This window comes from Micrasema longulum, unplaced genomic scaffold (genome assembly GCF_059751315.1).
Source record: "Micrasema longulum isolate JH-2025_06_02 unplaced genomic scaffold, ASM5975131v1 h1tg000624l, whole genome shotgun sequence".
Taxonomy (NCBI): domain Eukaryota; kingdom Metazoa; phylum Arthropoda; class Insecta; order Trichoptera; family Brachycentridae; genus Micrasema; species Micrasema longulum.
In genome coordinates, this window is record NW_028277820.1 from 87,286 (window position 1) to 104,998 (window position 17,713).

A 17,713-nucleotide genomic window follows, 5' to 3' on the forward strand; every position below is an offset into this window, starting at 1 on the left:
TAGTGTTACTCAATACAAAAATTAATGTTTTTAGACGTTCGTTAGTAAAGGCTAGGACAACCTTTATTACTTTTGTCTTTTTTTATCTCTTGGAAATGTACTGCGGTCGGGCGTCATAATATTACTTTCTCTTAAAAGTATGTCGTAGCAGCAGCGCGTGTGATACCTACGTAGTCAAGAACGGTCAAGTAGTCGTTTAAAATGTCCAGAAGACACTGTGTAAAGGTGAAATTGTGAACAGAATTTAATAAATATACTGTTAAAAATGCCCGCGTCCATCGGAGTGAATATGCGTGTGACGGGGCATTACAGCCAGGGCGGAAGGAAATATATGGAGGACAAATTCTCCGTAGCATATCAGCAAACGGAGGACGAAAGAGATTTGGAGTATGCCTACTTTGGCATTTTTGACGGCCACGGAGGAAGCGAGGCTGCAGATTTCGCCAAAGAACATTTGATGGACTCCATAGTTAAACAGAGACAGTTTTGGTCTGATAATGACGACGATGTGCTGCGGGCGATCCGCAACGGATACATGATGACACATATGCATATGTGGAAGGAACTAGGTAAACAATGAAACTTAATTAGGTTATGGCCTCTTGCACCTTTAAGGTTAGATAACTTCGAAGTGATTAGGGGAAAGGCCGTTTTTGTTTTCCGTATCTTTCAAAACTTGTTTGTTTTCAAAACACCCATTTCTTTATTGTAAATTTCCCCCTCTTTCCTACCTTTCAAACTGGGCAAATTTACAATCTCAATTCGCTGTCACATATTTTGTAACTTTGACCACTTATCAACCCATTGGTACAACTGAACTCCAGTCCAATGTGTCCATCTATAACTGCACAGAAAGTAAATGGTATTTTTCTATAGATGGTTGAAAATACATTTTAATATTATGATGTTCAGTTGTTTTTGTTTATAAAGATTAAAATAATGTATAACACATGCAGAAAGATCTTGCATCAACTGCATTATCAATGTTTCAAGTACAGTATTTTAGTGACCTATCGATCTATATAAATTTATGTTTACATGTTGATTGTATTCAACGAACGGTTGACTTCTTTGATTATGATATATGTATATTATCATAATACACACAGTAAATGCATGTCCATAAGTTTGTGTGCAAATACCGTCTGTCCAATTTTAGCCTAAATTGAGCTTTCGTAATATTTTCCAATTTACTTAAATTTATTGGATTATTATTTAATTTAAGGAAATTTATGATCAATGTTACCCACATGCTAACATTAGTTCCTGCTGCTAATTAATTAACATTTTTTCACAGTTAAATATAATCGACTATTTAACTAATAAGACATTAGGTTTCATAGTCCTTGCTTGAAAATCTAGTGCAAAGATAGACAGGAGTCGGAAGTCAACTGTATTATTAAATATAACTATAAAATATTAGGTATCTATTGTTTTGGTGGTGAAAAGACATTCATTTTTTAAAAGGAATAACCCGCTAAGCATCTGTTTTAGAGGCTTGTCAGCAGGTGGGACGGGAGAATATGGACGGAAGTTGTGAAAACCATCATAATACCCAGAGCAATGAGGAAGTTCAGTGGTTTTCAAAAAATATTTTTATGTATCGTATTATCAGCTCTATTATTTTTTAAATTTTGCAATTTTAAAATTACTCTGCCTGCGACAAGTTCTCCATATTGAGTTCTGCTGATTGGTGAAATGGTTTCCCGTAAACTGAAAATATATCACAACGCTTTTATCATTGGTTGATTCACAAAATTTATAACATCATTCAAAGTAGTTAATTTTGGATTTTTAAGAAAATTTGCTGTACAATTAAATGCTCTAATTTTTACCACGTATAAGAAATCTTTTTACATCAAATTTCCCGTAGCACTGAACTTCCTTATTGAGAAAAATAAATTCTTGGATTTTTTTTGTTACAACTGGCGGGAATCGAACCCGCAACGCTAGCTAACCCGCCTGTCCTCATATCTCTTGTGACAAAACTGTTTTTAAAATTATTAATATATCTAGTAATTAACATTTCCTTAAGGTTTCACTAACCAAGCTAAATGAATGTAAACAGAAAGATGTATTTTTTGATAGTCAATTCAAAAGTCATTTTTCTCAAAACTGTGATATTGTAGTTAATTTCTACTTTCTATTTCACTACCAAGGCCACATTATGTTTATAAGACATTATATTGTTGATAATATGAAATGTACAGTCCTTTCAGTAATCTGCCGCTCCCTTATATCCGACAACTACTATAATCTGCCATTATTTTTACTAGTTGAAAGCACAAAATCAGACTATATAATACGCCGGTAGTCCTATGTGTGCTTATAGATTTGACTTAGTTTCTATAGAAGAATTGATTCAGAGGGTAACTGAAAACTCAGAACTAACGCGAAAGAAAATTAGCATGGATGATTGGCCTCGAGAGGGGAGACTACACTTACGGAGAAATTGAGTCATTGGCTCCATTTTCATATTTAATTTACTAAATGGCTTAATCGATGTACCATCATTACTGGAACTAGTGGCGTTCAATGTTCCGATCCCCCAGTTGTGAAATAATAATGTGCTTTTCTTTGGTCAGCACAGCACAAACTATGGCTTGCATGCACCTATGTACTGATTGTGTCGTATTTTAAACTCGAGACAGGATCTGGACTCCTTTGGCAATAAGTCTTTCTAAATTTATACTATCTTTAAGATAGACCAGATCTTGTCTTGATGTAGTAATGATTATATATTTTTTTCACCCAAGCTTTAGTTTTCTTTAGTTGTATTTTATTTGAATTGTACCAGTATATATTATTTAAAAAAAGAGAAAATGTAATTACTGTCGGTTCATGGACTGAATAATAGTAAATAAATAAAGAATAGACAACAGAAATCATAAATCTGAGAACCTCCTTACTAAAGTCGAGCTCATAAATATATCACGAGGCTTGGATTCTGAGTATGAAGATAATAATTGTCAATAAACTCTGGCTCATATAGTCAAATGCTCAATGCAATGCTCATAAAATTGGCTGGTTTTTAGGGTGGCGAATTACTGAAAGAATACTCTAATTATAATAATAAAATATAGTAAAACTCCAATTATCTGGATTAATGAGTGCCAGATTTTATTGCTTTTGAAATAATACGGTGAATTGGAATCACATTGAAAACTCACTTAAACATGTCCAGCAAAGCTGATGGCACAGTTAAAATAAAATAAAAACTTCTAATTTTTTTTTCTTTTTTCCTGATAACGATCTGGATATTTGGTAATCAGGATGACTGGAGTTCGGATAAACGGAATTCTACTATAGTTGACTAATTTATATGGCGATGTTTTTTGAAAAATTAACCCTTTGAACTCTATTTATTTTACATTTGCTGTTTAAGCTAGCTCGAATAGAACGAATATCAATTTACAAAAAAAACTTTTTTTTTCTCTGTATCGTAATTTTTAAACACAATCCTGGGTGCAGTCAGTGCAGACCAGGTTTCCATGAACATGTTTCGCACAGCCACATCGTTTCTCTTCTCCCTCTCTTTTTATTTCGGTCACTGAACACCGCAAGTCCTTGGATCCACTTTTCTCTATTGGCTAAGAAGTGTGTCATCAAAATGATTACCGACAGGCTGGCAATTTTTCAAACATTTGTAAAAAATTGTAGAGTTGCAAGAATTTTATTTATTTGGTTCCGTATTTTCAAATATAAATCTGTTTTATCAAGTCTTTTTTTATTTGTGTATATGAAAGTTTTTTTTCTCTAATGTAATAGTATCATTTTATGTCAAAAACTAAGGAAGTTACAGCGTTTCTTATATGATAATTCACTCGCCCGGGTGATCCCGCCATGGGAGCTGTGGTGTATTTTTTATTTCGGGCAGGCGATTCCCACCAAAGGACTTCCAAGGGTTATGACTTATCCGAAACAATCTAAACTACCCCTTTGTAAATACTACATATCGAATTATGATTATTTTTTAAAAAAGACTCGACCATTTATTCTGTAGCATGTCTGTTTATGTGAGATTCTTATTGCAGATAAATGGCCTAAAACAGTGTCCGGGTTGCCAAGCACGGCAGGAACTACCGCTAGTGTTGCATTCATCAGAGGAGGAAAGATATATATAGGTCATGTTGGCGACTCCGCCATCGTCTTAGGCTACCAAGTAGATGGTGGGTAATATTATCACACGAATTTGTTAACAAAACTAATCCAAACCACACTCGCGATTACAGTATCGTCCATGCAACCGTAATGCTTGTAATGTCTTAAGCCACCGCATAAATATATATTTATTTATTTCTTCTCGGCGTATTGGTGGTCACTCATCATCTTGCAAAATGTCATAACTCAGAAAAATAGTTTGTTAGATTAACTAACTATGACTTAATCATTTAATGTATGTCTAAAACGAAATATTATATTTCATCAATTTTATATTTGAAGCACTAACTTTGTGGTAAAAACAACTTTGTTTTTAACCACTTATTTTTTTCTACCGACCGGTTTCAAAGCTATACAAGCTTCTTTATTAAGGTATACTAGCGAATTAGTTAAGTATACCTTGATAAAGAAGCTTGTTTAGCTTTGAAACCAGTCGGTAGAAAAAATAAAAGATAAGTGTTTAAAAACAAAGTTGTTTTTATTCATTTTATTATTATATTCATTCCCTTCTAAATCAAACCACATCCTTGAAATTGGGAATTTGATTAGTTAATGTACTGATTTAAAATTGCTGTTTATCATTTATAGGTAAAGAAAATTGGAGTGCAAAACCCTTAACTATGGACCACAAACCCGAATCTTCACCAGAAATGTCTAGAATACATTCCAGTGGTGGAAAGGTATTATTTTGGATAATTTATCTCGCACCGTTTTTGTGAAAATTATCTCAAAGCTTGAAATATATGATAGGTTTGCTTGATATGTTATTTGTTTTGTTTTATGTTAAAGTTGTTTGTAGCAAAAATACAATGAATCATTGCAAGTAAAAAATGGTAATAACATTGTTTGTATCTATGAAAGTTCATGCCACTTTGGGCCTTATTTTATCAGCCCTTCGGATCTCGGTTAGGAGAGATCTCAGTCACCCGGAAATATCAACTCTTTGGGCCCCACATTATATTTTTTGTTATTCGAAATGTAATAAAGAAGAATATTTATATATGTATATCAAAATGTTAGGCTAGTGAGCGATTTTTCGTGTGTCAATTTAAATAACTCTTTTGACGTTACTACAAAGTTATATCATCACTTTTTCTGACAAATGTCATTCTTATTAAGCCATATTTTAAGGACTATAACATACTTACACCTATCTAAAACCATTTAAAAGTAAGAAAAAAATCATATATTTTTGTCAGCATCCCAATAATAGTCTGATTATAGACACCGATTGTAGTCCACCGCCTTCGCCTGGTAGATACAAAAAACAATAAAATGACTAATCAGTAAAAAAGGTCAAAACATCTCAAGCAAATTCCTTAACAACTATCAAACTTTTTGACCTAGTCCTCGGTCTTATTTGAGTCAAATCTGGAAGCAGTAATAAGCTGCGGTGTAAGTAAATGAAGGCTACACCTGGAAGAAATCATACGAAAAATTGACCTGTTTAATACGAGTCACCATTTATTGCATACAGCAGGGTATCTGTAGAATACGATAATTATAATTCAGATTCTCTAGTGAATTTCCAATGTCAAATGCATGTTTATAAACAGGCCATTGTACATATCCTTTCTTTTGAAGTGTAAGTTTTCTGATGACACGTAGTTAAATAAAAATGCAAATAGTGCATTAAAAATATGTTATTTAGCAAAATTATTATTATTTCTGTATAGCTATTCCTCAGTTATTTCCTACTATGTAAAAATAGCAATTTTTGTTTGTATTTGGGTACAGCTGTAATTTATATTTTGCCACCTATGTAAAATTATCTTTTTTTAAATATTTAATACAAGCTGAACCCGGCAATGCTTTGCTATTGCTAGATTTGAGTACACACTTGTATGTAGATTAAATAAACACAATCGAAAGTTTGATATCAATTATTGTATTTAGTCCAAAATTAGATATGTACGAGGTGTGTCCAATAAATATGCAAACTAGGGTCATAAAATATTTCTACATTAATTTTGTCTCCTTCAAAATACTCTCCATTCCACACTAGGCACTTGTCCCACCTTCTTTTCCACTGTTCAAAGCACCCCTGAAAGTCCTGGGCGGTTAGGCTTTTTAGTTTTCTGGTCGTTTCTTGTTTTATTGTTTCCACATCCTCTCAGTGGTGTCCCCTCATCGCCATTTTGTATTTCGGGAAAAGGAAAAAGACAGAGGGTGCGAGATCTGGTGAATAAGGAGGATGTTCAAGGATAGTCCCAAATGCTGAATGGGCAAGTGCGTTTTTATGGTGGAGAATCCACCCATCTCCTTGAACCAAATTTGGTCGCTTACGATGCACGCAATCTCTCAAGTGCTTGAGAACCGTGATGTAGAAGGCAGCATTTACTGTTTGCCCTTGAGGAACAAGTTCACGATGAACAACACCTTGCACATAAAAAAAAACCAACAGCATGACCTTGATTTTCAATCTGCTTTTTTTGATTTTTTGGTTCGGGGCTCGTTTTACTCGTTTTTAAAAAACGGACACGGACAACGTATGTTAATACCTAGCATATTATGACACATAATTTTAAAATGTTTATTTCTAGGTGATAGCCAAGGCTGGAGTACACCGCGTAGTTTGGAACCGGCCAGCCATCGACCCCAACGGTGCGGCACGCTGTGACGAGATTCCCTTCCTCGCCGTGGCGCGCAGCCTCGGGGACCTGTGGAGCTACAACCCGAGTACGGACGAGTTCGTGGTCAGTCCGGACCCCGATGTCGGCGTGCTGGCCATCGACCCCGCCAAGTTCAGGTCGGTGGCGCTCATTTGGAACAGCGAGGAAGTTCAGAGCTACGGAATGTTGGATACAAAAATGTTGTCTCACTTGTGGTAATTGTACGGCGAAGTTGTACGAAAAAAATAATAAAAAAGGTTTTATTACTTTGCAACATCACAGGTTCATGTGATCATGTGTTTAAAATAGCCAATAAATTATAGCATTTTGGCAGATCGCAACAGATTTCCAGTTTCCGTGGTAGCCATTAGAGGTGGTAAAAAAAATTGTAACTGCTGTTTTCAAACAGTTACCTTTCCGAAACACTTAAACAGTTTCACAAAAATAAATTAAATCGTTTAAAAAAAACAAAAACTAAATTACCAAGCGCAGAAGTAAATACAAAAATACATTTCGCTTAGTGCGTACAATTCAACGCCCCGCCGCACTCCGTACCGTGCTTTTCCCTAACTTCAAATCTTTATCCATAATATCTCAAGGAAGAAGTACATACACATATACGCGTGAAATCTCCCCGGCTCATCTTCACTCCGCCCCTCACCCACGCAGTCCCATGACCTTGGGCATCCTTTTTCTGTTTCTTAAAATATTCTAAATTTAAACAGCACGAAGTCGTTTGTCGTTACCGTTATACAAATAACACCAAAAACTGAAGGTGTTTCCACAACGGAGAAGCATATTAAACTGATACAGTGTCTTAAAAGTGTTGTAACCTTTAAGACATTTAAAAAGAACGGGACAACTGAACGTAGTTATGCAGAAAGCAGCCAGCCATAGATATGTGAAACTGAGATAATAGCACTTTTATGAAAAGAGTCAAAAATCGAATTTACACAACAGTTAGAATGTTTTTGACTTTGACAAATAATAAATAATTAATAAATTAGTTTTTAACTGTATGAAAAACAAGAATCTTATTTACAAGACCAGTTTAATTAATTTTTAAAGTACCGTAAGATCTTTTTAGTGCTGTAGGTGTTTTGCAAATCGAGAAATGCCGTTTTTGTGATCGACACTATTTTGAGTAGGTGATTATTACAGGTTTTTGTATGAAAGCGGTCTGGCTGTTTTTAGCAGAACATAGAATCGACCTTACTGCACCCGATAACACAAATATCTCATTTATTCTAAATTGTGGGCTGGCTGCTATCTGCGTTCAACTTATCATTTTAAATAAACTGCGAGTTTTTTTTACTGCTTTCAAACAACTGCGTTTCAAAGAAACTGTTGAAACGTTTTTGCTTCATTCATCCCAACTCCATACAATAATGTCAGAATTCACATACACAGTTAATTTGTGAAACGGTAACTGTTATTGCTATTTTTATAAAAAAACTGAAATGCCCACCTCTAGTGCCATGTTTTTTTTTTAATTTTAGCGTGGTTTAACATTTAGCGGGTGCAAATAATTTGTTTTTATAATTGTACAGGGTTCAACTTTTTAATGTCACTCTTACCGACCTGAACTCGTGACGTCGCGAGCGGTGTTAGTTCGAGGTTTCGGTGGGGATATAGCAAATTATTATTTTTTTAAAAACCAGTGAACTTACTCATTGGTCGAAGACATCCCACACTTCGATCATCTACATCCACAGCACTATGCAATACCTGATTGCAATCGACATACTAAATTGCAAATGGACTGTAAAGGAGGGTATAAAATCAACACTTATAAACTCCACCCATTTTGAATTCACCCCTTAATAATTATTTTATAACTTAAAAATTGTTGCGTTATATTTTATTTATTGCTTTACTGGTAGAATTATAAGCCAATTAACATGTTGGCTTCAAGCAATTGTGTATAATAGAAAGACATTTAATTTTGTTATATGAAGTGTGGCAATTAAATAACGATACAATACATTCTTAAATAATCAATTAATATTATAACTGTATAGCAAATTAACCAGTAGGTAGTAATGTTAATGTTTATTTTTGCATAAAAATGTCTGCCTTAAAACAGGTTGTACCTAGTTGGGCAGACTAGACATGATCCAGATAAATCTATTACCTAAGTGTGTATGTAGTAGATAAAGTAATTGTTATTTTTGTTATAAACTATTATTATTATTATGCTGTGCACCTTCCACTGTGCAGCCACATTAGGCGAGGTTGTAATTGGAATGTTGTTGATCTTGATACTTCCGAAGCAACGACCCGTAGTTTAGTCTTTCTGTCTGCTCCGAGCGTCGGTTGACGTAATAATCCGGCAGCGAATTAACCTGAAATTTATAAAATCAATTGCCGTTGTCCACAAATGTTGAAGGAGGTGTTTGGTGATAATGTTATGTCCAATGTATCTACTTATTCAATAAATTGGATTATCTGTAGTTCTGTCTTTCACAGTTTCAGTGACGATACGTACCTCACGTCTGATCTCGACAATAGTCCGTTAGAGGATGAAGGCAAAAATCTAGAGATTGAAATGCCATACCTGCAACCAACTTGAGAAAAATTAATTATGTACAAATACATTGGCATCAGATAAGAGGCTCTTGAACCACACAAATTCATAATGTTTAATAAAATATGTGTCATGTATCTGCAAGTATTTACATATTTAGAGATTTTTGTATTGGGATTTTGTCAGTGGGTACTTGGACTATAATCTCTAATACGAACGCTTGATTCCAGATGTCTGATATTTGGCACCGATGGCCTCTGGAACATGGTATCAGCTGAGGCGGCTGTTCAGCTCGTGCAGACCGCGGAGAAACACAACGAAAGAGCCCCACCGGGCGCTCCGCCCCCCGACGCTTGGCTCAACCCCTCTAAAATATTAGTAGATAGTGCTCTTCAAAGGTATACATACAAAGATCTCTGTAATAATGTTAAATAATAGGTAAATCTGTCAGCCTCATTAGTAATTTTACTGTTCATCATTGTACGCTACCAATTTAGAGCAGAAGCTTGTTCATTGTTTAACACATTTCTTATTATGTTTATCTGTGTTGTAAAATACGCGTAACCACGAGTGTGCGCTGGTTCCTTCCTAACAGGTAAACAGGAGGCCTCCCTCCCGGCCAGGGCCATAAGGAAAGGTGGGAGCGCGACTATACTGACTACGAGTCAAATCGATAGCCCTGAAAAGGACTTTCTACCCGGTCCGAGTCGTGTTGAAAGGCGAAGGCAGTCGGCGGACAGAGCGAAGACGAAAAACGGAAGAGCAGAAAGCACCCAGGGCGGATACAGAATAAAAGGCGATGTTGACTTGTCGGAGATCACAGCTCAATTTATTTATTTATTTATTCTTTTACAATTTATGTATTTCGTTTTTCTAATAAAGATAATGTTCCCTCGATTGATTTATTACCGGGGTTTAATGCACAACGCTCCGTACTCAGCGCCAAGTGAGACAAAGGGGAGGGCTGGTAAATAGTGCACAATGAACATTTATAGCAACAGAGGGTCTAGCACAAGGGTGGCCAACGCGCAACCTGCGGCAACCTGGGTGTCTGCTAATTGCCCGCGGGGCATATTATGCAAAAAAAAAAAAAATGTTATTACTATGGATAATGTATGAAGCACCGTTTTGGCATAAATATACACCAAGGGCGATTTAATGGTGTACATAAAACCACCATAAGAACATTCCATCGTGCATAGTTTGTATCATATCCCATATTATGGAAGTATCTTTCTCGGCCTCCCTCGGCTTCTACATCCAGGCACACTTGTACTATAACATCTTTTAACCGTTCTCTCATCACTCATCCGCTCCGCACGACCAAATTATCGTAAGAGCCTTTTCTTAATTTTGTCGATAATGCTTATCTCAGCCTTGCACTCTGCTCTAATTTCGACATTTGTACACCTATCATAATCTTACCACACATTCGCCTGAGAGATCGCATTTCGACAACATTCAGTCTACTTTCATCCTTCTTTTTTCAACACCACGCTTCACTACCATTCATAAGGGTTGGTACCAGAACTCCGTTATGTACTGCCAATTTTGCTTCTTTCGATAAGTTCTTATTTGCCACTATTGATTTTAAGGCACCATTAACTATGTTTCCGGCACTAACCCTTCTCTCAATGTACTTATCCACATTTCCGTCTCTTGTAAACATACTTCCCAATTATAAATATTCTTCAACCTGCTTTAATCTGTCTCCATTTGCTATAATCTTACATACCTACGGTATATAAAATTTATTATATTTTGTTTATTTTTTATGATAATTTTTTGGATTGCTATTTTTTGTATTGTAACTCTAATCTAATAAATATGTTTGACTCTCATTTTTTTTATATCTTCTTAAAAAATGTACATATTTCTTATTTGCATTGAATAATAGAAGAAATTTTGTTGTACGGCCCGGTAGGAAATCTCATTTCCAAAATCTGGCCCGGCCGCTGGAAAGGTTGGCCACCCATGGTCTAGCACTTAGCTTACAAATACCGGGGTTCCTAACTAGGGTTTCTATTTGCGCTTGTCCAAAACATGTGTTATATGTTGTAGTTTTCAACTCTTTTATCAATTAAATTTTTGTTTTTTTTTGTCAGATGGTCATCCACAAAGATGAGAGCTGACAACACATCCGTAGTGACCCTCATGATGGATCCCCCTGGGCCCCCACGACACCGCGCTTCAGAACCTCCCGCTCCTCACCCGTGCTCTCCTCCAATCGGTATAACATTATTAAAAATCCTACATATTTATGATATTATGTCACTTCATTATTATCACTCATAAATGTTATTTTAGGATTGCCCGAAGCGGAAGAACCTTGCCCGACATCTCCCGCCCCTCCATCCTCCCCCCGGCGTCCGTCCCCAGCGCCACCGGCCGCCGCCGCCGCCCCCTCGCGGGGGCTCTCCATCGTGACGCGCTTCCCCGATCCACGCCCTCCCCCGCCGCCCCCGCCTCCTGCCCCACCGGGCCTCTACGCCTACACCCCCCACCGTGAGGAGGAGGCCTTCATCACCAACTATGGGAACCCGGCCGAGTCCTACTTCATCGCTCGCCTGCTCAACAAAACGCAGATACGCAACAGCTTGCAGACGGTGTATGAGGAAATCTTAACCATAGAAAACACTCAGTCAGAGGATCAGGAAGTTTTCAGCGTCACTAATAATAATATAGAAGAAAACCCGTTTAGGAAGACTATTCTTCAGCGACCGCCGGCACCCTCACCGCACGTAGAAGCGATACCCTCTCCCGAGGAACCACTTCCCACTGCCGAAGATCAAGCGTCAGAGCCGGAGGATTCCCCTTCCTCTGATGATAGTGAAAATGTTGCCGATACATCGGTATCCGAAGAACGAATACAAATCAACGAGGTGTCTTCTAGTTCTCCCGTAGATTCTCCACCTAAAAGGAATCGAAAGTCTAAAGGAGCGGTGGGAGGGCAGGCGCCCCCGCGCAACCTGCGCTCGCACGACGCGCCCGCCCTCGCCGCCCCCTCCGCCCCGGCCGCCCCCCCGCGTCCCCAGACCCGGCTGGCCCGCCAGGCGCGCCCCGCCCCCGCGCCGCCCCAGCCCCGCCTCCGCCCCCCCGACTCCAAAGTCCCAGTCCCGGTGCAGCCTGTGAAAACCAACCCGCATTTTGAGAAAGTCGTCATCCTCCACAGGCCCAAGTTGTCCGTATCTCCCTCTGCGCTCAGACCCATCGAGCGTCCGGAGGAACCGAAACCTAGTGTTTCCAAAATTCTAAAACACCCGGTCATCTCCAAAGTGAAATCAGGAGAGTCAAAACCAAAAGTCGCCGCCCCGAAAGTGGATGGCGATCAGGAACCCGCGAACATCAGGGTCACCAGGTCTAAGGATAATCCTCCCACTAGTGCAGATATTTTGCTGAAGGCCGTCAGGGACACAGCGGCCAGGAAGGGGCAGGGGGAAGGGGAGGGGGGCCGGGCCGCGGGGCCTGCGCGCCCCCCGCGCCCTCCCGCCCCCCTCCGCCATCAAGAGAGCTCCAAGGAGAACATCCGCTCCAGCCCCGCCGCCCCTTTAAAGTCGGCCAAGAGACGCAACAGCGGGGGAGGCCTAAACGATCTAGAACCCAAAGAAAAACGCCGGACGCGGCTCGACGACAAGAAGAAAGTGGATACCAGTAAACCGGTGGAGGAACAGCATCAAGATGTGTCTTCTACTCAGCAGTTCAAAGACGCCGCATTCATGCTCGGCCTGCGGATCTCCAGTGCCGAGTTGCATTCCCACTCCGAAACTCCCGCCAGAAGGGGACTGCGGAGCGCAGAGGATCCCGTAGACGGAAACGACTCTCCTAAATCCAAGTTGCGAAACAAAAAGGATAAAAAGACCCCCGGGCTGACTCCTGATGATGGGGCACCCGGGGAAGTCCACTCCACCACTGTAAACCTCGAAAATGAACCTCTACGACCAAAAGTAAACGCCGCCTTAACCTCCAGAGCCCTGCGCTCCACGCAAGACAATTCTCAGAACAAGAAGACAGACGACGGGACGACGGACAAGAGGTCGCTGAGGTCCACAAACTGCGGAGGGGAACGCGCGAATGAAGGTAGTGTCGGAGACAAAGAAACTCGGCCCGTTTTGCGATCGAGGAATAGCGTGACGGCCCTCACTCCCCGGATCACACCGCGTCGGGTGAGAGCCCCTTGGGGTGCCGCCCAGCGCCCTAGCCTACGCAAGCGTTATACCAAGTAACCACCGAACGCTAAAATTAGTTCGTACTGTTTTTTTCGTGTTAAATAAGTGAAATACCTCCACTTAATAGTACGAGAAATTAAACTGCGCACTCATCTTCTCGACCTGACATTTCACCTAGAATCAAATCCGAACACCTTGCGCAAATTTGTCGCCTTATTAATTTATATACAAATAGCTTTGGAAAAATATAGACGTTCGGTAGAGTTTTTAATAATATTCTATTTGTACCGTTGTGTCCTCGCAACAGTAGAGTTGCAGTAACCTCGTGGAGAACGCGTACGCATTTACGTAGGGAATTGTCCGAGAAACGGATTAAAAAAATGAATTTCTTCAAGTGTCTTGTGACTTTGTGTCAAAATGAATATGTGTACCTTTATTGGCTAGAGAAAGGGGGAGAAAGAGAGATTATTTTCATATAAAGGCGAGATAAATTATTTAATATTTTGACCATGGACTATTGCAGTTGTGTTTAGATAGCACTATTATTACGAGAGTTTACATATTTACCTTTTATACTAAGAGTTCTTTTAGCGCGATGTTAATGGGGCGTTTTCTGGAGAGGCGGTTCTGAGCGTTTTGGAAACTATTCCATTTTATTTCATAATTATACGTTTCTGTTCAACTTCGTTAATTAATTAGAGCTAAGAATAGGACGGTAGCGTGTTCTAGAAGCTGCAGGAATTGGCGTAGCAAAAATCGGAACATGCATATTTTTTAACAAATATACTTTTAATTTAACATTACGATAGGTCACAATAATGAAATGGAAATTAATTGTTTTATAATCATATATTTTATAAATAAAACATCGCAATACGCTACTGTCCAATTTAATATATATACATTATTTAGCCCTCTTTTTTGGCGATTCATATTATTTTCTTTCACTCGTAAAATAGTTATTTGTTAATATTGTAAAGGCTTTCAAAGTCTTAGTGATGAGATAACTACCTGTTTTGTATTTTATTTTAATTGTTAATCTTGTTTTGAATAACTTGGCTAGTTTTTACTATTATTTCATTGTTGTAACCAAAAATTAAATACAAAATCTCCAACTGCACATTATTACATTATGTATGTTTTATCTGAATCAACATTCAATAAATCAGCTTGACTTTCAAAATGATGGCCCATTTGACATTCATTTAAATAGTTACTTTTTGTTGTAGGTATTGACAAATAATTTTTTTTAGCATAGAGAATATGTATCAAATTAGTCAGTTATTACCTTATTTAACTTGTAACACGTTCGTGGACACCATTCTCATAGGATCCGCCCATATGGACTCATCATATTTGTTTTTTTTGTTGTTGATATTTCACTTCCGATTGGACCATAATTGATGGTTTCAAGTAAATCTTATTTGACTAGCATACTGGGACACTTATTGCTGACTGTGTTTTTATCATCATCCCCTTTCTGCACCCGAAGGTGCAAAGGGCACTGCATTGGTACACCAATCACAGCGAATCTTAGTCATATTTTTTGTTACTTGAAGGTAAAATGATCAGTCTTACATTCCAGGTGCCAGTCCAGGGACTATCAAATATTCTAGTGTAAAAACACTTTTAAATAAATATTTTATGTCTATATTCTTCGAGGCATATCCAGAAAGTAAGAGTACTCAATTTTTGCATTTTCAAAAAAATTACAGTACATTGTTTGTATTGATATTACTTATTTTTCCACATAGTCGCCTTCTCGTTCTATGCAGGTTGTAAGTCGTGGCGCAAGTTTTTTGATGCTCTCATAGAACTCCCGTCATCTCCTTCGTCCACTTCAAGACCCCTTGTTTCACCTCCTCAGCGGTTAGAATTTTTTTCCACCCATGTGAGTCTTCAGGAAGGTGAAAAGATGAAAATCTGAAGGTGCTCAAAGTCAGGGGGTATGCAGGGGGTTCAAAATGTCCCGATCAAACGAATTCAAACGCTCCTTGGTGGCGTTAGCCGTGTGGTGTTATCGAGAACAGTCACAGAAATTTCATTTACCGTCAATCGGCAGTCTTCACGAACAGTTTTGTCGAATTTTTGCACCAGCTCATCCGTCACAATTAAAGGTCTTCCACTCCTTTGCTTGTCATGAATATTTGTTCTTCCTTCATAACTCACGACACCACTTAAATACGTTTGTTCGGTTCATAGCACCTTCGCCTTAAACAGTTTTGATCCGTGCAAAAATTTCAGTCGGAGTTTTTCCTTCCGCAAGAAGGAACCTTATGACATCGCGCACCTCACACTTGGCGGGATTTCTTGACATCTTTCACAGAAATGGACACTACGAGGCAAGTTTTGTACTAACGAGGGTCGCCGATGCTCGTTGTGTTCAGGAGACCCCCCACTACTAATCAGTGTTGCCAACAAAAAACATTCTCGCAGCACGAGAGCCAAACAATACTCTTACTTTCTGGATATGTGTCGTATGCCGGGAATCGAACCCATGACCTTTTGCATGTAAAGCTAGGGTTTCCTAGGACAGCGGTGCCCGTATCTTAACGGCCGTAGTGAACGGTGATGCGGTGGGAAGCCGTCGTAACGTCGTCTAGAGAGTGGTTTCATAGGGAAATGGTGTTAAATGGTGTTGATAACACCGTTTTCCTAGGAAACCACACTCTAGTCATCGTTACGACGGCTGTCCACCGCATCACCGTTCACTACGGCCGTTAAAATACGGGCACCGCTGTCTTAAGGCAAATGCACTGACCATTACACCGAGTGTTTTTTTATTTTTTATAGGGACACAATATCTCTTAACACATAATTACTTTAGTTTCCAAAGGCTATAACTGTCTTTTCACTACCAATGTCTTGGACTGACAGCTATTGCTGCCATTTCCTAAATGAAAGAACCAGCGTAACCGCGAACGTGTTAAATCGCCATATTGTCAATAATGCCTTGTTTGAATGATGATTTGATGACCTGGAGTCAACCGCAATGTATAATACATACATAAATGTAAAAGTTGATCAAAAAGTGCATGTTTTTTATTCGACACATTCTCAATCACAAAATCCTTCCAAAATTATTTTGATGTTATTTAAATTTGTAATGATTTTTAAGATGATCGTTGATCATGGACCAAACATTTTATTATACATAAATACACATTTCTTAACTTTTTTATTCAAGCAGTACGATTTGTATATCTTATTAAACTTAAGACCTCGATTATACCAAACATTTTTATAAAGATTAAAAGCCGAGTAGGTTATGATACTTACTTCTATGTCAGGAGAGGATAAATTCTAATCCATCGTTGATTCAACCAGAGAACAAATTGAAATAATATTTTTAAAATATTTCTCGAAGTAAATATACGTATTTTAATTACCCCCTTTTGCCTTATAGAAAAAAAATATTGCGTCGCATTCTTATATCGAATATGGCTGGTGTTTTAATTATGTTTAAAAATTAAAATATTTAATCAATATATTCCTCTACAATATTTTGAATGTTAAAAAGAGATATTTATGAATGCATTTCACTGTGTTATGCGTATTATTAACTGAATATGTAATGTGGTTTGTAACCTTTTTATTCGGCAAATTTAATTTGGAAGTATATATGAAAAACCACAATTATTTGGGCCTGAATTTTTAATAACAGAACTAGTTTTTGCATATTTTTCACATATAACATTGTAAAAAAACACGAGTCGAATAATCTTGAATAGATGCACATGATATTGAGCGTTAAAAAACAGATATAAATAAGCTAGTATTGTCCTGTATTTGTTTTTAATATATACCGTATTTCCTCGATTATAATACATTGAATTCGGGGCGTATCTTATAATCGATGGCGTCTTATAATCGCTGTAAAATTCTGTACAAATAATTGTCTCTAATTACCGTTAAAAATGTTGGCAAGAAGACTACATTCTGATGTTTCATTGAAAAGAAAAGTTATTGTGCATAAGAAAAGGCACCAACACAGAGCTGCAGGACATAAATTTGAATATTCTATGACATTTTGTGGGAAGATACGAACAATGACTCACTGAAAAGTGATATTGAAAAACCAATACTGAATCTGAAGAAATTTTAGCTAGTACATAAATAATATGCCTATTTTTAAATCCTTTCATTATGATTGTATGACTTTGTTAATAATAAACTTTTTTTTTAGATGGCATTTTTATTGGTTTCTAAAAATAAGGGTAGGTCTTATAATCTAGGAAATACGGTAT

At 37.9% G+C, this 17,713-nt stretch overlaps 1 protein-coding gene across 1 annotated transcript; it reads left to right on the top strand.

Moving 5' to 3' along the window:
• The first annotated feature begins 43 nt into the window (after positions 1-43).
• On the top strand, positions 44-14,562 carry Pp2C1 (protein phosphatase 2C). Its single transcript, XM_088228991.1, has 7 exons — positions 44-569; positions 4,035-4,169; positions 4,750-4,841; positions 6,705-6,910; positions 9,531-9,698; positions 11,406-11,530; positions 11,608-14,562. Exons 1-7 carry the CDS (start codon positions 266-268, stop codon positions 13,521-13,523), a joined length of 2,946 nt encoding a protein of 981 aa, XP_088085117.1. The 5' UTR covers positions 44-265; the 3' UTR covers positions 13,524-14,562.
• Positions 14,563-17,713: the final 3,151 nt, after the last annotated feature.

Coding starts and splice junctions, on each gene's coding strand:
- Pp2C1 (XM_088228991.1), top strand. CDS start 266: ATGCCCGCGTCCATCGGAGTGAATATGCGTGTGACGGGGCATTACAGC. Junction 4,842..6,704: donor TACATTCCAGTGGTGGAAAG/GTATTATTTTGG, acceptor GTTTATTTCTAG/GTGATAGCCAAGGCTGGAGT. Junction 6,911..9,530: donor ATCGACCCCGCCAAGTTCAG/GTCGGTGGCGCT, acceptor GCTTGATTCCAG/ATGTCTGATATTTGGCACCG.